Source organism: Puma concolor, chromosome E2 (assembly GCF_028749965.1).
Source record: "Puma concolor isolate L17-30 chromosome E2, mPumCon1.1.hap2, whole genome shotgun sequence".
Lineage (NCBI taxonomy): Eukaryota > Metazoa > Chordata > Mammalia > Carnivora > Felidae > Puma > Puma concolor.
In genome coordinates, this window is record NC_141681.1 from 3,980,309 (window position 1) to 4,003,680 (window position 23,372).

Consider the following 23,372-nt stretch of genomic DNA (forward strand, 5'->3'; position numbering starts at 1 on the left):
GGACGTTGCGCAACAGTGTGGACGTGCCTCACGCCACAGAGCTGCACCCTTAGTGCACTTTCACCCCTCGCGAGAAAGCGTCGGACAAATCCAAGTGGAGAGGCATTTGACAAAAGACCAGTCTGCAACAGCAAACCTCTCAAGGCTGTGAATGCCGAGGAGAGAAACCCATGAACTGCTCCAGACCGAAGACTGGGGCAGATCCAGCGGCCCTGGATTGGGTCTTGCCTTAGGGAGCGCATGACTGGAACAAGGGCCCCACCGTTTGGGAAACGTGGATGGGGTCTCTGGATGAAGGGTACACAGGAGCTCTCCGAAACGGTCTTTGAAATGTGCTCCTGTAAGCTTGAAGTGGTTTCAAAATAAGCAGTAACAATAAACATAAAGGAGGAAAAAAGGCGAAAGAAAACTCGGTGGACTGAACACGAGCACCTGCTGATCCACTACAGCCGGAGGGACACGGCGCCTGCAGAAGCGCCCCTACCAAACCTGACCCTGAGCCGGGTGCAGCCCCGACGGACAGAAGGACACGTCAGAGACACACGGGAGACATGCCGCAGGACGAGGACCCAGTCTCTTCAGCAAACAAATAGCAAGAGAAAAGGGAAAGGACAAGGGAGTCTTGAGGAACACAGCCGCCCTTCTTAAAATTCTTTTTGATGTTGGTTTTTGAGAGAGAGAGAGACAGACAGAGCGCGAGTGGGGGAGGGGCAGAGAGAGAGGGAGACACAGAATCCGAAGCCAGGCGCCAGGCTCCGAGCTGTCGGCACAGAGCCCGACGCGGGGCTCGAACTCACGGACCACGAGATCATGACCTGAGCCCAAGTCAGACGCTCAACAGACTGAGCCACCCAGGCACCCCCACATCCACCTTTTTTAGATCCTAATTCATTCAAGCCAAACAACTTTAGGAAGACATTCACAAGAAAATCAGAAATCTGAATGACACCTGGATATTAAGTGGTTTAAAGGAATTGTGGTTAATTTGTCCGGACGGGATAGTGGTTGTGCTGTGATTTTTTTTCTTAAAGTCCGCATCTCTAAGTATTTAGACATATTTGTGGATAGAACAAGATGATGCCTGGAACCTGCTTAAAAATACCAGGGTCGGGGCACCTGGGGGGCTAAGTCAGTGGAGCGTCCGACTTCGGCTCAGGTCAGGATCTCACGGCTCATGAGTTTGGGCCCCGCATCGTGCCCTCTGCTGACAGCGCAGAGCCTGCTTAGGTTCCTCCATCTTCCTCTCTCTGCCCACCCTAATTACGTGCACGCACTCTCTCTTTCTCTCTCAAAAAAAACATTAAGAGAAAAAATAGCAGAGTCAAACAACCCAAAGGGCCGCCGATGGATAAACGGATAAACAAAATGTGGCCTACACATATAATGGGATGTCATTTGGCCATAAGAAAAGGACCTGGGACTCATGCTACTAATGCCTGAAGCCCGAAGACATCGTGCTGAAAGAAAGAAGCCAGTCACAAAAGGTCGAATGTTATTATTATTCTGCCGGTATGAGGCACTATTGTAGTCGAGGTCACGGAGACAGAAAAGAGACCACGGGCTCCTGGGGGCTGGCAGGGGGAGACGAGGGGAGCTGCTGTTGGATGGGGAACCTTCTGCTTGGGAAGACAGAAAAGTCCTGGAGATGCTGGTGGGGAGGTCTGCACAACAGTATGAACATACTTAAGGCCACAGAACCTGCACGCTTAAAACTGGTCAAAACGCAAGTTTTATGTTTTGTGTTCTACCACAATAAGAAAAAAACCAGCAGGGTGGTCAGGCCACTTGCTGAGAAGCATAAACACGGGACGATGGGCACGGAGATTTCTCTCACTACTCACTCTGCTTTTGTGTGTGTTTGACCTTTTTCCACACTCAAACGCTTTTTTTTTTTAAATTTTTTTTTTTTTTAACGTTTATTTTATTTTTGGGACAGAGAGAGACAGAGCATGAACGGGGGAGGGGCAGAGAGAGAGGGAGACACAGAATCAGAAACAGGCTCCAGGCTCTGAGCCATCAGCCCAGAGCCCGACGTGGGGCTCGAACTCACAGACCGCGAGATCGTGACCTGGCTGAAGTCGGACGCTTAACCGACTGCGCCACCCAGGCGCCCCTCAAACGCTTTTTTAAAAACCTGCTAATTGGGGCGCCTGGGTGGCTCAGTTGGTTGAGCGTCCGACTTCGGCTCAGGTCACGATCTCGCGGTCCGTGAGTTCGAGCCCCGCGTCGGGCTCTGGGCTGATGGCTCAGAGCCTGGAGCCTGCTTCCGGTTCTGTGTCTCCCTCTCTCTCTGCCCCTCCCCCGTTCATGCTCTGTCTCTCTCTGTCTCAAAAATAAATAAACGTTAAAAAAAAAAATTTTAAAAACCTGCTAATAAAACAACAGCCCGAACCCCCAGGGCTGAAGAGGCTACGAACAAAAAACACATGGGCAAATGCTCAGGAGATTACGTGGGTCTGGACTGTGCTTAAACCACATGCAAGAACACGCACTCGGGGGAAAAAGTCTGGAAGGAACTCTAGCAGAATTACATGAGCTATGGTGCCCGGGGGGCGGAGGGGGGTGGGGGAGCGGGTAAATTCTGTTTTCCTTTTCCACACTTTCTCCCACAGAGTTACCGGTATGGTGTTCTGAACCGGGCTGCACGAGCCCCGAGCCCCGAGGCAGTCACAGGGGGAGACGTTCAAAAGCGAAACGCGACAAGGGTGCCCAGTGGGGAGGCGATAGACTTCGGGAGAGTCCCGGGGGCTTCCTGGGAGAGGTGGGCCAAGGTGGGGTGAGAGCTCCGGGCGCCCCCCCTCCCCTCCAAGCCTCCCTCTATCTGACCCTCTGGCTTAAAGCTCGGCCCCACCAAGCCGGCTCCACGGTGGTGTGCAAGGGCCACAGCCCTGGTGTCCCCCCCCCCCCCCCCCCCCGCTGGGAAGCCGGGCCCTCGAAGCGCGCAGGACCCCTGAGGCGCCCACCCTGCGTGCGCGGAGGGGCCCGCCCGTCCCGGTGTGGGGGCGCTTCCTGTGCAAACACCAGGCAGCTGCAGCGTCCATGGACTGTGGTTGACGGCCCCAATCTGGGCCCAGAGTTGCTCAACCTGCCATGCTTTTCCTGTTCCCCTTTTCCCCAGCGGGTGCAGGTCCTGCTGCGTGTGGTCCGGGCGGCTCTGCGGGCTCACCGCAGGGAACGCCGGCTCCCTGCACAGTGTCCCCCCCACCCCCCCAGCGCTGTTTCCACGTCTCTGATTGTTTTTTCCCTCCCTGGGTTGCTAAACAGCTTATGAAGAAACCCTTTTCTTTTGCTTTTTTATTTTGGGGAAGGAGTCCAAGGCTGTCTGTGTGCAAAGAGGCTATGACGGTCCAGCCAAGGTGGCGGGACCAGCACCCTGCACCCCAGGAACGAGGAGGAAGCAGCTCCCCTCCTCTGTCTCCTGAGAAACAGCGTCAGAACGTGCCCGGAGCTTGCATGATAATAACAACCCCTAATATTTACCGAGGGCTCCTGTCAATCAGAGGAGGGAGCCCCTGCCTTCGTCCTCCCAACAGCCCTCCAGCCCCCTGGGGTGGGGGGGCGGGTGAGGAGGTGGGGGCGCCGGCTGGGCCCCTGGCTGTTTAGATGAGGAGGCTGCAGCGGGCTCCGGGAGGTGGCCCGGGTGACCTGGGTGAGGCAAGCAGGAGGTCGACCAGAACCAGGACCACTCACCCACGAGGGTCCACCCTGCACTGTCCCTGGGGCCCAAGCACCACACGGGCAGAAGGCTACAGGTACAGGAGGCTCAGGCGTCCTTTGGAAAAGTGAAGAAATCACTCCTGAGTTCACCCCTTTGGGGAAGGAAACTGCAGGGGGGAAATGTCCACAGGGAAAAACACCTTGTGTGAAGAGAGTGTCACTTCTGGGGGACGGAGCAGGTGACCGAGAAGGGACCCCGGGGAGTGTTTTGTTTCTTACACCAGGTGACAGGTCTGCTGGGTTCACTGTATCACCCTTTATACGTCTGAGATATTTTGTAATATTAAAGCAAAACCAAGAAAACCTTCAACTGCACAGGCCTCTTCTCTAACACTAAATCCATACTCAGAAAAATACTGGCCAAGTGGCTGGCGGTCTTTGTATCAGAGACCCCGGGGCCCCACTATTTATCCAAACACAGCCTCAGGATCCAAGTGCCCAGCAGACAAAATGGAAACAAAGCCCCTCCCCGACCACGGGGTCGGAGCTGAGCTGGGGGCTGCGCCACGGCCCCTCCAGCTTAACTGGCCCTTGCAGACAGGCCTGCCCAGGCCGCTCCCCAAATGTGCACAGCCTTGCCCTCCTCTACCAGAAGCCCAAGGGGGATCACAGGCCACACTAATACGGCGATGGGGAGTCGGGGGCGGGGGGCTCTGGTGTGTTTTTCAAGCCCGAGGAAACAAAACGGGCCGCTCAGACATCTGAGACCCCGATTCTGACCCAACGGGATCTTTCCAGGGTAAGCATCAGAAAGATCTATTCCCTGCAGGTGGACGAAAATACAGAATTCACTCACAACATAAAAAGAGCTCAGCATTCAGCTGCTGCAGTCCCTGGTTATACATCCTTATGTCAAAAACCCCATGGAGGCCAGTGACCAACGCTCGGTCTCCATGAGCACAGCCACACGGTCACAGGGTGGCGGGCTATTGTTTACGCCTGCACAGCTCACCTGGCTAAACCTGAGCTTTTCATCTACACACGGGAAAGGTGGACTGGATCCCGGGCGGAAACGCTCCCCAGAGGCACAAGGTCCCTAAACTGACCCCCTGAAGCGCATTCAAGTCGAGGTGTTCGGCCACAAGTAACAGAAAGCCACCCACTCTGACTGCGCAAAGGGAAACGCAATTCACCGAACCACCTAACCAGGAAATCCTGAGGTGGATCCGGGGTGGAGGGGTTGGTTTGGAGACTTACATGGAGTCGTCAGCATTCCGGGCGTGGGCGTGTGCGTGTGTGCGCCTGCGTGTGCGCGCACATCCCTGGGTCCACGTGCACTGTGGGCGTGTGCACTGTGTGCCTATGCACGTGTGCCTGAGCGTGGGCGCACACCCTGCGTGTGCAAGTGTAGGGTTCGCGGGGACCCCGCGGGGCAGGCCCTGGGGCCGAGGTTCTCCTGGGTCTACGCCTCACGGTCGGCAAAGAACCAAACCCAGGCAGAGTTGGCAGCCCTGCGTCCCCCAGACCCCTCCGCGCCGGCCGGGGCAGCCCCGTGCCGCAGCTGCTCACACCTCACACGCCCACGCTGCTTCCCCCACCACAGGTGGAGCGCCCCCCCACCCCCGCCCCCCCAGGACCGCGTGACTGCGGTGCTCCGCGCCCGGGCACCACGCCCTCAGCTTCTTGCAGCCTCTCCCCGCACCGGGTGGCTCCTCCCCGCTGGAACTCGTGCACCTGCAGCTTCCAGACGAACCGCGGGAAGTGCCACCATCCGTTTCCACATTCCCCTCTCGGTAAACACGGGCTTGTTTCCCTTATTTTTATTTTAAACAGCGCCGCGGGGCCGCATCCTCAGAAGCCGTCCCGGGTCGGGCGCCCAGCTTTCCGGGCAGCCGCCCCCCACCACCACCCCCCCATCCCCCCACCCGCAGCGTGGTCACGCCCACCTCCCCCTCCCACTTCCTGCCACCCCGGAGACTGCAGGTGGCAAGGGGAGGAGCCGGGACTGAGCGGGAGGCCGAGGTGCAGAGCAGATACCTGAAGACCGCCGCCCTGGGCTCCCGTCCCACTGGGAGGCAAGCAGACCCCCCCCCCCAACTCCCCCCCTCCCCCAGCACAGGGCTCTGTCTCCTCCCATCTCAGATCCGGGAAAGGCTCCGGGGTGGCATCCAAGGGCTTTTTAGCATTTCAGGTCGGTTTCAGCTCGAGATTCCCGGCACCCCGCTGGCCTCCTGGCCGCATGCTCGCTCAGTTGTGTGTGCTCATAGTGCTTCTGGGGAAAGGAGTCTTAGTTTTGGTTGGATTCTCAGAGAGGGTGTCGACTCCAAGTGTTTGACCCCGTGTGCTTAATTAGGCTCTTTATGTTATGAATGATAAAAAAAAAAAAAAAAAAATCAACTTAAACTGGCTTGAGGGGATGGAAGAGGAAAAAGGAATTTACTGGCTCATGGTGAGGCTGAATCCAGGGCTCAAATTATGCCAGAAAGCACAACTCTCTTCTCCATCTCTGGCTCACTCTGCCCCGTGGGCTTGGTGGTCAGGTGGGCTCACTACCCCCCTGTGCCCCGGGGGTCCAGACTCAGGTAGAGAAGAAGCACTTTCCCCCCAGCCTCTCGGGCAGGGGCCCTGACGATGGTGCACAAGGGGGGGGTCACAGGCCACCATCCGTCCACAAACGGATCCCTCTGGCAGAGGACTGGCAGAGGGTGGGCTCAGGCCAGGCCCCACACCCAGCCCCCGTCCAAGGGGTGATGAGTCACCACCAGAAATCTGAGGGGTGCTCGGAGGAAGGGGTCGTGGCCCGGGGCAGAGGCAGAAAACGTCCCCTGCACTCTGAAAAAGGCCAACTCCTAAGTCAAGTCCAAACTCAAACGCTCTGGTAGTTTATTGTGACGGTTGTGGGATAGCCCGAGGGCAGCGATGCCATCTGCTGTGGGGTGGCATCGTGTCCTCCCCACGCCCCCCCCCCCCCCCCGGTCGGTGAAGTCCTGACCCTGTGAACGTGACCTCGTTTGGAAATAGAGTCCTCACAAATGCCACACTGGACTAGGGTGGGCCATAAACCCAATGCCAGGTGTCCTTAGAAGAGAAAGGGGAAGGAAATTGGACAGACACAGGGGAGGCCGCGTGACAATGGGGTGAGGGACCAAAGCGCTGCAGCCACAAACCCAAGAATGCCAGGAGCAGCCAGAAGAGGAAAGTCCTTCCTTGCATCCTCCGGAGCGAGCACAGCCCTGCCCACACCTTGACTCTGGACTTCTGCCCTCCGGAACGGGGAGAGTGAATGCCCGTTGTCTTCAGCCCCCAGTCTGGAGTAACTTGTTTCTGCAGCCACAGGACACTCCTACTGTGCCCGACCCCGACGCCGAGCTAGCACCCAACACTGCGTCCAGGCACCTGACGTGGGCCCTCAGTCTCCCCAGCCCATCACGTCCCAGCCCCAGAACAGCAGCTCTCCCAGACTCGTGAGGATCCCACGCTGGTGTTTTCCAATGGGGCCTCAGGGAGGTTTGAGGAAGCAGTGGCCCTAATGGCCGGGAAAGTCCTCCAGGGCAACCTTGTGACTCTGCTTTACAGGTGCCCCCAGCAAACTCCTGATCAAAGGGAAAACCCCGCGAGACGCCCTCCAGCCCAGCACAGCTACACCGCATGCAGAAACAACTTGGCGGGACCCGAAGCCCACGTGGCTACTGGCCAAGAATCCCCAAACATGAAATTGCTGCCTAAATTCCCTGCTGTCACACCTCCGGAACCCATGTGGTCGACTCCAGCTGGCCGTCTCTGCCATCGGGACACTGGATCGTCTCAGCCTCCCGTGGAGAAGCTAAATCAAAGCCGTCCTGACCCAGCCAGCCTCGGGGGCCCGTGCCCTCTCAGCTCAAGTCCAATCTGATGGCTGTGCCAGGATCCTCAGGCCACCATGGGGCAAGGCGGAGCTGCGGGCACTGCAGTTGGACAGACCAGGATCTAGATCGTGACTCTACCGTTTACTTGGCATACGGCCTCTGGAAGGTGTCCAGCCTCCCTCAACGTCCCCATCTAGAACAGATAACTGTACTTTTCCTGCTTCTAGGACTGCAGTAAACAGGAACCGAGATAATACACAACATAGACATTGGCTTGATTATGTCCCGCTCAAGCACCCATTTGGTAAATATTTATTGGCCATCTCATAGGTGTCAGGCAACATCCTAGAAACCAGGGTTACAGTGGGAGGCAAACAGGTGTTTTGAAGTTTATTAAGATGAAGAAGAAGGTAATAATGGGGACGGTGATGGTGGTGATGAAGCTAAGACCCCTCTCTCGACCATGAGACCATCACGAGTGGGAGCTGTGTCTCCCATTTCCTGGTCCCTCAGTGCCTTGCACATAGCATGTACTTAACAAATGCGTGTGGCTCACGGACTTATTCTTCAAGTTGCTTTAAGCAGAGGAGAGCTCTGCCACGGATAGTTCCAACTGGCCCCCGTGCAAATCTCTTTGAAGTCATGTGTTTTATCTTTAAAACTGACTTAAGCTTTTCATTCTGTTCTACGGTATATCCATGTTTGCTTTACTTATAAACAGTAAGAACTTTTTTCCAAAACTTTGAGTGAAAACGATGCCCCAAGAAAACATACCCTGTTTACTCCTGTGGCTTCTGAGATACTCACCACACACGCACACACACACACAGCCCAGTCCCTCAGGCTGCCCCACACAAGACCAGAAGCCCAGAGCCCAAGGCCAGAAGTGCGAACCCAAGCTGTTGCCCACTCTGGATAAGAAGCCTCTCTCTCCTGGTGCCTATCCAGCAGGCAAGGCCCTGAAGGCAGCTCGTGCACTGCTCAGTGCTCTGTGGGGCAGGGAGGTTGAGCCTGGGCTCAGCGACTTTAGGCTGAGAGCCAAAACACGTCAACATAAGAAGGCCCTGAGAAGGTCTCTTGAAACTTCATTTTCCCTGTAAAACCCCAGTGTTCCCAGCATGGGGAAGCTGCACCATCAACCTGGACAGACCCCGGGCCACAAAGCAGCGGTGTCCATTGCGGGAGCCCCGCGGATGCCGACAGCTGGCATTTCAGGAGCTGCTGCGTGTGGCCGGAGTCTGCAGGTTGGCTGAGGAACCCGCCCAGCTCCCCAGTGGCAGCCGTCCTTCTGCTACACCCTCTTCAGATGGTGACACCAGGCAGGAAGAGGCAGGGCGCTCACCAGGCTACTGGGCAACCAGAGCTACACTCAGGGCCTGGCTTCCCCACCCCCACACAGCCCGGCTCCCAGAGGCTCTGTTTCCCCATTTCCAAAGTGGGCCTTTGACACGATGTTTTTCAGCTCTGTTACATAACAGTCACCCTCGGAGCCTGGAAGTAGAAAGCAGTTCACGGGTAATTTGACGACACGAGTTCGGAAATAAACCGGGCTTTACCGAGCAGATGAAAATGCGTCTCGCTTGACCCATGAGGACGGGGGTCCCGTCCTTCCAATCGCAGAGGTTTGGCATCGGTAGGGACATGGACAAAGGGGGAGTCTATCCCGCTCCGTCCCCTTCCCCGGGGTGGAGGCAGATCTGGGGCCCGATCACACGGATCTGAGCTCCTCAAGTCGGAGAAGCTGAGTTCACCTCTGACGTGTGCGGCGCTGAGAAGCCTACCAAAGCTTTTCCCCCAGGGAAACAGGGAGGGGGGGGTCCATTTCACTCTCAATTTGCAGAAATAATCGCTCCCATTTTCAAACAAATACAGCCAAGTGGTGGAGCAAACTACAATATATATGCCCACGAATGTCCACCAGCAGACACGAGACTTTCAAAGGAACGTCACGCCCAGCAGGACGATTCAGGCCACCGTCCGGAACCCGGATTGCACCAACTCTCCTCCAGCTTTCCAGGAGACAAGTCTCACAAGGGGGAAGAAATGTAAAGGCAGAGCCAACCTCTAGGGGCTGCGGGACAAGCACAGAGCCTGGATGCCACCTCGTGTTCACAGGGGACATGACAGCCAGCCCTGTGCCACCTCTGTGAGGGTGTGAGGTTCCAAGGCCTGCTGATGGGGGAGAGCCCGTGTCGACGTGGGGACCTCGAAGCGAACACCTCCCTGCCTCTCCCGTCGGCCCAGTTCAGCAGCTGGGTCCCCCCTTGGTCACCAGGCTCGTCCGGGGGAGGTGGTGTCCCCACCCCGAGCCTGGCCTCCAGAGCGCCTGCCCGGGGGCTTGCTTACTCCAGGTTCGCTCCCCTGGACGGTCTGGCTCAGGAGCCCCGGGTTGGGGCAGAAGTCTGTTGGTCGCACCCATTCTGCAGGCAACCTGGGAATGAACACAGCGGTTCGAACCCACACTGAGGCACCCGGGGGAGATTTTGAGCCCTCCTGATACACCCAGGGTGAGGCCCAGGCCTCAGTGCCTTCAGGTGGCCGCCAGGAGACCCCACCTCGCAGCCGGGGCTGAGGAACACGGGAACAAAGCCTGTTTCACCGTGAACTTCCTCGTGAACCTCAGCGCCCTCGGGAGGGATGCCCGCTCCCAACACGGCTCTGCAGCCGGGTGGCCAACCCTCCGGTCACCCTGGGACCAAGGGGCTCCGGGATGTGTGGTCCCGCATGGGACAGGTCCTGCATGGACAGTTCCTGTGCTTCCTGTGGGACTTTGTCAGGACGGCCTTCGTGTCCTACGACACAACGTAATTGACAACCCTAGGGACGCAGAGCTTTTGAGCTAAAACTGTAAAGGTCCCAGGGTAAGCCAGGACGAGGTGGTCACCCTGGCTCAGACTAGCAATGACCGGGCCTGGACCTCCATGGGCGCGTCTTTGAGAGCGGTGGCTAGAGGGCCCATCGGCTTCTTACAGGGGACCGTAATCCCCTGACGGTGATAGTGGCGCTTTCCATCCCTGTCTGCGACCCACACCCTGCTTGTGCACCAGATTCACAGTGGCAGTGGCACCGTACGATTATGTTTCATGGAAGGAATGGGATTCCCAACATCCATCCCAGATGCTGCCTGTAGGGCAGGTCTGGGAAGGGACGGCTGAGCTGCTGTGATGTGATTGGTCAGTTGGACAACAGCGACTGTGGCTGATTTGGGTGTCGACTTTTGGTTGGTTCAGCGGCCAGGAAGTGGTGGCCGTCACAGGAAGATGAGGAAGTCATTTGAAAAGATCCTGAGAAGTCGACTCGTCCTAGAGTTTGGACACGTGTACTCAGTAAACATTTACTGAGCACCTACTGTGGGCCAGGGGCCCAAGCAAAGACTGCACCACAGCAGCCGCTGATGGGGCTCTGGTGCAGGCCACCGGGGGGTTGAATCCCAGCACTGCCTTTACCGGCTGTGTGACCTCAGCCAAGTCACTGCACCTCTCTGTGCCCCCATCCCTGACTTTGTAAAATGCAGTGAATAACTCCCAGCTGTTGTGAACAAATGATGCCTGAGAATGGTAAGCCAGGGCCGGGACCCAGGTGCTGGAGGCACACTCAGCCCCTCACCAGCCTTTGTGCGGTCTAGGGTTTAGGCGACGTGTGGAGTGAGCCAACATCTGACACGTGTGAGGGCTGCGGGAATAGTCCTGGGAGTTCATCGCACCGGGGGAAACCAACGCTCTGAAGGCAAGTCAGACGCAAGAAGGTAATGTCGGCTTCAACTTGTGAAGCATTTCAAAGCACCCAGAAGACTTGACAGAATCTGAAAAGGGTTTCTAAGAGTCGCTACCAAAAAAGTGCTATCTCGGAAATGCAAACTGGTGCGGCTGCTCTGGAAAACAGTGCGGAGGCTCCACGAAAAATTACAAATAGATCTACCCTACGACCCAGCAATAGCACTGCTAGGAATTTACCCAAGGGACACAGGAGTGCTGATGCACAGGGGCACACGTACCCCAATGTTGATAGCAGCGCTTTCAACAACAGCCAAAGTATGGAAAGAGCCTAAATGTCCATCAGCTGACGAATGGATACAGAAGATGTAGTTTATATATACAATGGAATACTACTTGGCAATGAGAAAGGATAAAATCATGCCATTTGCAACAACGTGGATGGAACTAGAAGGTATTATGCTGAGTGGAATAAGTCAGTCAGAGAAAGACAGATATCATATGTTTTCACTCGTATGTGGATCTTGAGAAAGTTAACAGAAGACCATGGGCGAAGGGAAGGGGGAAACAAAAGTTACAAACAGAGAGGGAGGGAGGCAAACCATCAGAGACTCTTAAATACAGAGAACAAACTGAGGGTTGATGGGGGGTGCAAGGGAGGGGAGGGTGGGTGATGGGCATTGAGGAAGGCACCTGTTGGGATGAGCGCTGGGTGTTGTGTGGAAGGTATTTGACAATAAATTATATTTTAAATAAATTTTTTAAAAACTAGGGGCGCCTGGGTGGCGCAGTCGGTTAAGCGTCCGACTTCAGCCAGGTCACGATCTCGCGGTCCGTGAGTTCGAGCCCCGCGTCGGGCTCTGGGCTGATGGCTCAGAGCCTGGAGCCTGTTTCCGATTCTGTGTCTCCCTCTCTCTCTGCCCCTCCCCCGTTCATGCTCTGTCTCTCTCTGTCCCAAAAATAAATAAACGTTGAAAAAAAAAAATCAAAAAAAAATTATTTTAAAAAGTACACGTTCGGGGCACCTGTGGCTCAGCTGGTTGAGCATCTGACTCTTAGTTTCAGCTCAGGTCATGATCTCACAGTTCACGGGTTCGAGCCCCATGGGGGGCTCCTCACTGTCCATGCAGAGCCTGCTTGGGATCCTCTCTCTCCCTCTCTCTGCCCCTCCCCCAGGCATGCACGCACACGATCCCTCAAAATAAACTTAAAAAAAAAAAAAATACACGTTCAACCTATTCAATTGCTCTTTTCGAAAAAAACTAATTGACCGTGCTCCTGCCCCCACCACGGTGACACTCCCTTTTGGAGACCGCTCTGTGACACCTCGTGGGACCCGGGATGCCTCAGGCTCCTCAAAACCCCAGCTGACAGCCTCTCCGCGGCATGACGCACACAGAAACTCCTCCACGTCCCAGGCCCGGCTGCGCGGTGCTCTCCCCCTATACCAGGCCTTCTCGAAGAACTCTGCTAGGCTAATCCCGCGTGAGAAAGACCGAGACCAGACTCAACTGCCGTGATGGAAGGAGCCACCACTACTGAGTTTTGAAGAAGCTCGGCCGGAGACACACAAGGGGTACAAAGAAGCAGACCGCAAGCTGTCGGGAAGCAGACAGGTTATAGGAAGCAGACAGGAAGCAGAGAGGCCATAGGAAGCAGACAGGAAGCAGACGGGCCACAGGAAGCAGACAGGACGCAGGAACAGACAAAAAGTGGATTGGTCACGGAGCCATAGTTGATATTCCCTAGCTTCCGCCTTCCATTCTCCATCGTTGGGAAGGGGTGTTCCGTAGGAGTAATACCTCCTTGCCTCATTTTCTGATACCGTCAGTACGGATTTTGGCTTCTCTAGTTGCTGTTTTTATGTGGGGGTTCACAGACACTCGAGAAGGAGGTCACTGCAGGCTCCATCCTCCTAGAATCCCTTCCCCATGCTGCTAGCCACTCACCCCCACAACTGTCATGGTCGAGTTCACCGCTGCCCTCACCGGCGCGGGGGCGCACCTGCCTTCACGGCTCCCGGTTCCTCTGCCCTTCCTTCTCGCGGCCCACTCCTTCCCTCGGAGTTCAATCCCCTGCTTCCCGACCGTGCCCTGCAGCACTTCTCCAGAGACCAGTCAGTAACAAAAGCTGATCTTCACCTATGAAGATCCTGCTTTCTCTGCTCGTTATAACAGTTTCATGGATTCTGTCATTCGAGAGGAAATTATCGTTCCACTGCCTTCTGCCTTCTAGGATTGTGTTTCAGAAGTCTGCTGTTGACTGTCCCTTTGCAGGGAATAACTTTTATTTATTTACTTATTTACTTACTTACTTATTTATTTATTTATATTTTTAGAGGGAGAGGGAGAGCAGAGGAGAGGGGCAGAGAGAGAGACACAATGTCAAGCAGGCTCCACACTCAACACAAAGCCCAACGCAAGGCTCGATCCCACGACTCTGGGATCATGACCTGAGTCAAAACCACAAGTCCGACGCTCAACTGGCTGAGCCACCCAGGCGCCTCCGGAATGATTTTTAAGTTGTGCAGGGTGGAAAGCTGCTGGCTAGTAACAAGGTGAACACGAGTGAGAGGCAAAAATAATAGGAAAAAGGGACAAGGTGCATTTCGATAGCCGGGAACTCTCCCGGGAAAAGGTGAGGAGCTGCCGGGGGGGGGGAGGGGGGGGCTCTGCAGATGGCTCCACGTGGAGACCAAGCCTGGGTCTGTCGGGAGCCCCACTCCTAGGGGCGCAGGGACCCCCCGGCCTCCCTGGTGTTCCCAGCGCCCTGCCCCAGCTTCCTTCCTCCCCGCCCTCGCACGGCACTTCAGCCCCGTTGGTGGGCTTTCAGCTCTGCCCTCCCAGTGCCTTTGTCTGGAACCGTCTCCACCTGCCACCCGCACCCCCACCCCAAGACGACTTTTGACGCTCTTCTTGGCTGGTCCTTGACGAGTCACGTCCTCAGGGAGCCCTCCCCCAACCAACCTCAACTTGTTCCCACGCCCACCCCAACCCAGTCTCCATCATTGAAGCTTCCCATTCTGCCCATCGTTTTACTCGTCCTCGGTGTTCCTACGAGCCCTGTAAGGATAAGGGCCCCGAGGGTCAGGTCTGTCACACCCCACAGCCTGCAGATGAGACAGCAAAGGTCAGGTGGCCCTCTGGCGTAAGGGTGGCAGACTGAACCGGGCACGAACGCTGCTCCCTCCTGAGTTGCCACTACGGTGGCAGGAAGGGGCAAGGACAGACGACAGGACTCCACGGTCACACTTTGGAAACGGACGCTGACGTACAACTAGAACCCTCTTAGCAAGTTCAAGAGAGCAGGTTTCAACACCGTAAGGGCAGGCCAAGAAAGCCTGGTTACCCCAGAGAAAGTCCCCAGGCTCAGGGAGACTTCGTCTGGAGCTTTCCGGCATAAGAGTCCGGGGTTCAGAAGGACCTTCGAACACCGTCTCCAGGACTCTCTCGAGTTCCCTCAGGCAGAGCCCTCCACTTGTAGCCCCGTTCAGCTCCATCGTCTAACCCGGGGTAAAGGCCCCTTCCTCTCGGGGTTGTTCTGTGGAGGGACAGTGGCCTTGAAGTGCCTGGCCCGGGTAGGTTCTCAGTCAGTGGGTCATTTAAAGGTCAGAAGGGCCAGGTAATGAGTCAGGAGTGACCCTGGGCCACGTCAGGCACCTCGGGCCCATGCAGGAGCCCACCCTGGGAAAGAGTTGAAAATGGTACCATCTAGCAGGAGGCCCGAGCTTTGTAGGTGAGGCCATCCGGAGGCTATACTGGCCTCACACTGGCCCTCACAGCCAGACTCCCGAGCCCTGCAGATCCCAGCATCCCTCCCCCCAAGGCGGGGAGGGCCTCCCAGGGAAGTCAGTGGGCCCTTCAAAACAAGGGAGCAAGGGCATTCCTAAACCATCAGGACGATTCTACAATCAGGGGTTTTACATAACCTGAACTTTCAGCCACTTAGTTCAAGCCTTCTAACCACCTGCGACAGCCTCTGATCGAGCCCCAGGCCAACTTCGCCTCCCAGTTACGGCTGCACTTCTCAAAGGCCGCCTCCCACTCTCCGCACACTCCCCACTGAGGCTGCTGGGAGACCCCTCTGTGCCAGCCCTCTGCACAGCTCCTCGCATGGAACGTTCTAGGATCTGTTCTGCTGTTTCGGCAGGGCCTCCAGGGATCAGCGAGGGGATCTGGAGGGCAGGACAGCGGGATGCGAGCCCAGAGGGGGCCTGCTGGGGCCGGGATGATGCCAGTTCCCTGGCACGGACTCCGACACCGCTTTCTAGACTAAAAGGCTGAGAGCGGCCAGGAAACCAAGTCCATCACTGATGGAGCTCAGCCTGCCCTTCCTAAGCCCTCGGTCACCCACTCCAACCAGCACTGACAATGTCAAGGCGGGAGGGCGGTCCCAGAAGAAAAACAGCCACGGGGGCTTCTGCTGGTCCAGCATTTCTAGTCGAAACCAAAACCGAAACACCCCGCGTACAAAGACCCTACGTTTCTCGTTTTTATAGGACGTCCCCTTGAACGACTTACTCTTGCTATTTCGTCTACACCCGAGATATGTTTGCAACAGACACTTGGGACAAACCGTTTCAAACAACGGGCACTGGCGCTTACAGTCACCAAAGAAGCGACCACGGCAGGGTTCACGTAAACTGCTCGTTTATTAGCATCGGTACTGCAACATAACAGTTTCCGGGGGCCGCGCTGAGCTGCACGGAGGTGGCGGGGCGAGGCGGGGCGAAGCTCGGGGGGGCGGAGTGGCGGCTCCTACTTCTTCCACTCGTTCTTGTCGTAGTCCCACTTGGCTGAGAAGCCCTGGATCGGGCTGACCTTCATGTCCAGCATCCTCTTGGTCTGCTTAGCCACCCACTCCTCCTCGAAGGTGTGCGGGATGGGGCCATACACTAAAGCCCAAAACAATTTCATGAGACAACGTCGTCCTGACAGGTTGATTCTAAGCCCATGCGTTGCACGGGTCAGGCCTTCCCCCCAACACACTGGCCGCCAGGCTAGCAGAGTCGTCTGCTGCTCGGCACCCACACCCACACCCACACCCACAACCGGGTTTTGAATTCTGGGCACTGACAACTCTTGATATTTCCAAACTATTCTCTGCTGACGAAAGGTTATCAATGAAACACGAGCTGAGAGCACAATGTCTGCTCCGTACGACGTAGACGAGGGGGCCTACAGACTAGCGCTGAGCACAAACAAGAAACCACGAGTGACTTGTGAGTCTTGAGGAACACGTCCACGGTAGACCAAAGGTACAGGATCACAGCCATCTGGAACGGGAAAAAGCCATTCTGCCCGGACACAAAGAACCCGGGAGAGGTAGCACGGACCGAGCAGACAACTCCAACGGCCTCTGTGCAGACCCTGTGAGGTCTAACGACCCAGAATTCTGCTTATGGAGACACAGTCCCTATTCAGTCCAAACAGCCCTTCGATAAGAAACAACACCCTTTTCCTTGACCGAACCTTCCCGACGCCGTCCTCCGATAACGTAATAAAGCGTCACAGAAAGGCGGTGTGCCATACAGAGCAGGAAGTCCTTTGCTACCGAGCACGGCCCGCCGCGAAGAAGTCAGAAGGTGGCTTACACCGCTTCGGTGAACGTGAGCCGGACCCCAGAGTGGAGGCGCCCGCCTCGTGCACAGGCGCCCACGGCCCACTCCCGGGCGCCGGAAGACGGTGCGGAGCCGACCCGATCCGGGCCTGCGTGGCTGCGACCCGAGACCCCAGGCCCCCGCGACCCCCACTCACCATAATGCTTCTCCCAGATCAGGAGGAGAGCAGTGAAGCCGATGAAGAACATGGCAGCGCCCACAACCGTCTTCCACTCGTTTGTGCTCCTGTTCATTTCCGCGAAGCTCTCGTTGAACTTCATGCGGTACACTGGGGAGAGAGCACAGCTGTCGGTGCGGGTGAGGGGAGGCCGTGCCAGCAGCCCCTCCTCCGCGGGGCCCGCGACATGGCCGAGGGGCACAGCACACACGCACGTGCTCTCCCCCACGGGTGCGAGGGGTGGCGGAGGGGACAGAACGCACCTAGTCTGCTTTGAGCACGAAAACCCCACAGAACTCCTCGGGTTACGGTGCAGGATCCACGGAGTCCCCAGAGTTTCACCCCCACCCCCCGCCACCTGACGGTGACTTTCGGCCTCTGATCTTCTGTCAGTAAGTTAGAGCAGACACCGCCCACCCGGCAGGGCCGCCAAGAAGCCGTGTCCGCACCCTCCTCCTGGGGGACCGGAGCCCCAGGGACCCGGGCAGAGGTGCGGCCAGCCCACAGAGCCGGGGCCCGGGAACAAGCCCCTGGGACACGCCCCGTGCTGGTCTCCGGGCGGCGCCCCCAAGCTCACAGCCCAGACCCCGGAAGACATTCTCTCTCACACGGTCTGCCAACACTTCTGCTTCAAGACCCACATTCAACTTTTTCATCGATGGAGAGGCTGCTCCAGGGGGCCTTCTCTTTCTCTTTCAAGGCCTTCTGGCTGGCAGAGAGGTTCTTGACGTGAGCCACGTCGGGCAGGGGGTAGTCACGCCGGTCCACATAACTCGGGAGAGCATAATCTTCACTCTTCACGACGCTTCCTACAAAACACAGCGACGAGTGTTTGAAAATTCACACGGGTTCCGAGTGACCAACCCACACGAGGACAGGCGTGTGCACCCTGAAGACCTCAGTCGTCCCAGGGACTGAGGCCACAGTGTCACACGGCCAACGGACCATCGGGGGAAGCAGGCACAGATGGCGGGGCGAGGGTGCAGGGCCGGCTGAGCGCGGCCCTTCTCGCAGCCGACACGCCCCTGCCAGGCCAACTGCCACCGGGGACGGCAGGGCCACGCGTACCAGCACCATGCAGAGGGCACGCGGGGCTCTCGGGACACCCTGCTGGCCTACACGAAGGCCCTTCTGCAGGAGACTCAAACGAAGGAGGGAGAGCAAAATCGACAGAAAACTCGTAAAAGAAACAAGCGTCCAAAGGTCAGAAACAAGACACAGGGCGCTGTTTATTGTCCCAGAAACAAACAACCTGCGCCCAACAGAGTAGGGACGCAACTACCCCCACAGGTGTGTCAAAGGTGTCATTCGTTCACAGGTTCAGAAATGATGGCTGAGCACCTGTTACACGCTCACCGCGGCTCCAGCTGAGAGCAGCGAACAGAGCCGGCCGCCCATGGGTGCTCACAGGCCAGAAGCGGACAGACCCGTGGGTCCCAGGTCACGGCACGGGGGCTCAGGAGAAAGAAAAGGCACAGCAGAGGAAAGGAATCGGGGCGCACGGAGAGCAGGAAGCAAGGGACGGCAGTCAAGAGAACGAGGAAATAGTCGCGTCCTCAGCAAGTCACAGAAGATCCCGGGACCTTTTTTTTTTTTTTTTTTTTTTTTTTTTTTAAGATAAACCACTGGTGTGCTTACACGTCCACGTAACTGAACACACAAAACTCCCGGCAGAGCAAACCCAAGTTGTTATCAGTGGACAGAGGACAAAATGGGGATTTCTGCTCCAAGAGATAGAAATCTTAGTGCCTTAAAACGAGCACGCCATCTGTGTGTTGCTCAAGAGAAACAGTTCAGAAACCAGAAAACAAAGGAGTATCTTCATTTGTATTTAGGGCTTTCCCACTGCTGAAAGCTGTTTTTTCAATTCCATCCTATACTTGCAAGAAAACGCTGTGATCCAAACTGGTCTGGAGGAGTGAGGTCTTGCAAAAATGCTTCGCTTCCGTTAGCAGAGTCGCCATGAGCACACTCTCCCAGGTCACGTTAACAACAGTGACCCATCGCTGCACCTCAAGCAGAGCACAATATCTCTAGATGCTGATCTCTGGAGCGCAAGTGACTTACGTATACACAGCCTGATTCCGAAAACTTGAAGGTGGAAAGGACTGGAATTACTTTCCACGGTTCTATAAAAATGAGTGGCCTAAAAGAAACAAATGTATACCAGCACTCAGCTCCCATTAATCACTAAAAACAGACGTAAACTGGGGTAACGAGGACATTCCACAACTGACCGGTGGTTATGGCACAGCTCAGGCACTCAACTCAAAACTACTGAAGGGCTCTTTCAATGGGTCCGTGTCTGTCGTGTCAATCACCTCTCATTAAAGTTATAAAAATGCGAATGCTCGCAACCTTGGAACACTCTCAGCATAAAATTGCACTTTCTAGAACAAGAACGGCCAACGTGTGGTCTCGGGGCTGCAAGGGTTCTCAGCACTTTGGGCCTGGTCCCCCACACCCCACAAAGATTAGCACACCAAGCATTCCTTTAAGACGGAGACGAAAAGAGACTTTGCATCTGAGCGAGGGGCTCGTCACTGCTGTCCTCAGCTGGGTGGGTCTTTCCCTGAGCCTCTGCTGAGGAAATCTGGGGAATCAGGAGCGGCCCCCTCAATCACACGTGTCACAGCACAAGCACCCAGACACAGAGGCGGCTGCCAGTGGCACTTCAAAGCGCTACTATCTCAGGGGGAAAACCAGTCTGTGTATTCAGGCACCACGCGTGAAAGCTAAAACCGGAAGGACGGGGGCACCCGGGGGGCTCAGTCAGTTAAGGGTCTGACACTTGATTTCGGCTCAGGTCATGACCTCACGGTTCATGAGTTCAAGTCCCACGTGGGGCTCTGGGCCGACAGCACCAAGCCTGCTTGGATCCTCTGTCTCCCCCCTACCCCGCCCCGCCCCTCCCCTGCTCAGGCACACATGTGTTCCTTCTGTCCTCAAAAATAAACCTAAAAAAAAAAAAAGGACAAGACCTATTCAATGGACCGCAGTTTTCTCCACCTGCGTACTGTGTACCGAAAACACAGCCATGAAGAAAGGCAGGTTCTCGGCCTCAAAAAAGTTTGCATCCTGGAAGCAAAGAGACGACACACAGAAACCCCAGTATGTCAGCCCTCCAAGCAGACAAAGCAGGATGATGTAGGCCAGGCAGCATCTTCACAAAGGGCGGTGAGGAAAGGCTATTCTAAAATAACAACTCTGGAGCTCTGAGGCAGAAGCCACAGCCTGCCGCACACCAGGAATGTGTCACACCCCTGGGGACGGGGACCCTGAGCACCCGGGAGAGCTGCCTTGGGTCTGTCATTTCCTTTTTGAGTCTGCTTTGATAACATCAGAGAGGCCTAGTGCAGATCTTACCCCAGACACGAGAAGCCACTGGAGGATTTCAAAAAGGGACTAATTTAACTAAGAATAAGTTTTGGCTAATGCCACTGTAAAGAGAAGGAAGCTGGCTTCTTATGAAAGGCCAGAATGACCAAGGGGATGTGAAGGAACTTTCGGGAGTGATGCAAATGTCGTAGTCCTGACTGGCATCGCTGTTACACAGCTGTGTGAGCTTATCGAAATCCACAGAACATTACGCTTAGAAAAAGGAAATTGTACTTTCTGTAAACTGCACCTCAAACGAATTAAACAAAGCTTAGAAAATACATAAGCAAAGCCAAAATAGAAACAAAATATAATCTGTCATTAAGTGACTTGCTAGGCTTTTTAAAAATGTCTATTTTATTTCAAGAGAGAGAAGGAAATGAGAATCCCAAGCAGACTCCTCACTGTCAGTGCAGAGCCCAACGCAGGGCTCACCCCCACGACCATGAGATCTTGACCTGAGATGTAATCAAGAGTCACATGCTTACCTGACTGAGCCACCCAGATACCCCTGGCTTCCTACAACGAAGGAGTGTTTCATTCCACACCTACTAATTAAACAACAAACTTGTCTTTATTACATCCCCATTTAAATAACAAACATTTCAACGATACTCTCACTAGATGATCTGTGTTATCCTGGACAATATAAGGAATGGAGGAAAATGCAAGACAACAGACAGATCACCAATTCGAGGACACAATTTCAAGGAAAAATTCACACATAAAAGCAGTTGAGGCAGTAGCAGTTACTGGTTATTGAGCCCCTGGATTCATAGGCCTTGCTCTCCAAGTTATCACTACTCAAGCCTTGCACTTGACCCCTCCCTAACACAACCTGCCATGGTAATTTGCATTTTGTCCTTTCCCTGGCTTTCTCTCCGTCTAGGATGCCATTCTCCTCTAGAATATAAGGTTAAACCTGCTAATACTTCAGCACAGAGAAGCCGCCCCTCCAAACACCTCTCCTGAACCCCAGGCCAGGGTAAGTGTTTCTTCTGAGGGTACATCACTTATTCAAATACTGTCTTCACATATCTGTCCCTCTCCAGACGGCAAACATCCTGGGGAAAGGCCCAAAGATGCTTGATAAATGCAAAACTAAACTCGCCATGTGCTGGGCACGAACTAAACTCTTTACATATATTTCAGGTGAGAAGAGATTCCTACGTGTAAGTAGCTCATCCAAGACAACAATGAGATTAAATTCTGCTCAGGCTAGAAGTCCAAGCTCCTTCCTTTCCATTGCCCCAACAATGCAAGTGGTATTTAAGATAAACGGTTGGGACTTTTTTAGGTGGAGAGAGGAAATCATTAAAGTCATGTATGGTGGAGATCTCTTGAAAGGGGTGGAACTTGAACCTGAAAAAAAACGGGAAGGGAAGGGAAGGAAAAGGGAGGAAATATCAGTGTAAGCAAAAATCCAGACCAGTATTCAACATGATTCATAAATGCTCTATAATCCAGAGGTAAGCCCTGTTAAAATATTGATACCCCCCCTGAAGTCCCACAACAGCAGAATCAGGATCTGAGCCACCTTAGACCATCTGTGTTTGAAACTCCGGCATAGGAGCTCACACACAGTGGGAACAGGATGAAATCAGCTCAGCCCATTTAAAAGAAGTTACACTTACCATGCGCTCGTACACACACTGAGGTGGAAATTGCTCGCTTGCCAATTAGGCTAAACACTCTGGTAGCCAACATTCTGAAAGAGAAAAACGCACACCTTCTCTATGAATAAGGGCAAACACCCATCGGGGACTCCAGTGCATTTATTTGGGAAGTCGATGCAACTTTGGTTTTTTATCCCCAACATCTATGACCCACCGTTTCTTTGTTACCGACTCTAAATTCACAAAATACCCGAGAATGAGATTTTTATTAACAATCGACATGTTTTTACGGGGCTTCATAATAGGCCAAACGCCGTTAATATATACTCAGGAAATACATATACAGGAAATTAGCAGAACACTGGCTTTCTTAAAAAAAACAGGGAGAAGAAATTTTAGTGAGGAGACTGAGATGAGAAAGCTAAACCCTAAAGCGCTGAGCTACCATGACGGGCTCCACTGTCTGGGTAAACAGCTCAAAGGTACCGGCATGCACTGCATGCAACTGAGCATTTGGTTAAAAACCTAGCAGGTGCCTAAAATAGGAAGAAGACATCAGGCAGAAAGGCTGCAAATACGGCCTGGTCCACTGCCAGTGTCCGCGGACGATGACCTGGATGACCCAGCTCCCACCCGGGTCCTTCCGGCTTCGGGCCCATCTCCCCTACCTCCCCTTCCTTCCAAACGGGGACTTCAGCAGGGGACTGCTGACGACCAAAGGGACGCCGAACGCATTGGGAAAACGCACAATAAACATAAGCATGACGTCAAGGCTGAACTGGCTCGCACCCCGCGTCTTCTCTCCCCGGGCCTGGCCCGCGCGGGGGCGGACGCGGGGCGGCTCTCCCCGAGCCCCGTTAAACCGGTGCGGTCGCGCAGTCGTAGCTGGAGGGCTGCGGCCTAGGCTGCAGAGCCGCCGACCCCTGGCCCCGCCCTCGGCCAGCGGGCGCTCCAAGGTCAGAACCCGAAACTAGACCACGGCCGGGGCGGCGCAGGTGCAGCCAGGCGGGATGCCGCGGGGCGGCACACAGGCCGCGAGCCGGCGGCCCCCGAGCCCCGAAACCCCGCCGGCCGGCCTCAATGTCACAGGGCTCCAAGGCCCAGTCGCCGCTCCCTGCTGGCGCCGGGCCGCCGGTTCGCGGGCACGCTCGTCCGCTGGCTGCCGGCCCCTGGCCCTCCGCGGCCCCGCGGCGAGGGCCGCCCGCCATCCTCCGCCCGCTCACCTGCCGCCCGACGCTGCCCGCCGCGACCGCCGCGACCGCCCTCTATGTCCTGGCTGCCCGCTACCGGAAGAGAGGAACGAGGGCGCGCGCGGAGCACCACGGGATCGTGGAGGACCCGGCCGCGCCGGGGGTCACCCGAGCGGAAGGAGGGCAGAGCCGCCAG

General features: G+C 55.6%; 1 protein-coding gene across 2 annotated transcripts in view; it reads right to left on the reverse strand.

Moving 5' to 3' along the window:
• COX4I1 (cytochrome c oxidase subunit 4I1) overlaps positions 1-23,362 on the reverse strand; it is a 132,973-nt gene extending 109,611 nt beyond the window's left edge. Inside the window, exons 1-5 of one of the 2 annotated variants that reach the window (XM_086688759.1) lie at positions 23,210-23,362; positions 22,005-22,078; positions 17,634-17,801; positions 16,972-17,103; positions 15,938-16,109 (exon numbers count right to left, since the gene is read on the reverse strand). In XM_086688759.1, coding sequence (XP_086544885.1) covers positions 15,973-16,109; positions 16,972-17,103; positions 17,634-17,801; positions 22,005-22,077 — 510 coding nt within the window. In that variant the 5' untranslated portion in view covers position 22,078; positions 23,210-23,362 and the 3' untranslated portion in view covers positions 15,938-15,972. Of the gene's footprint in view, positions 1-15,847; positions 16,110-16,971; positions 17,104-17,633; positions 17,802-22,004; positions 22,079-23,209 lie in introns of those variants that run through there. The other variant, XM_025920656.2, reaches the window with a different exon arrangement.
• Positions 23,363-23,372: the final 10 nt, after the last annotated feature.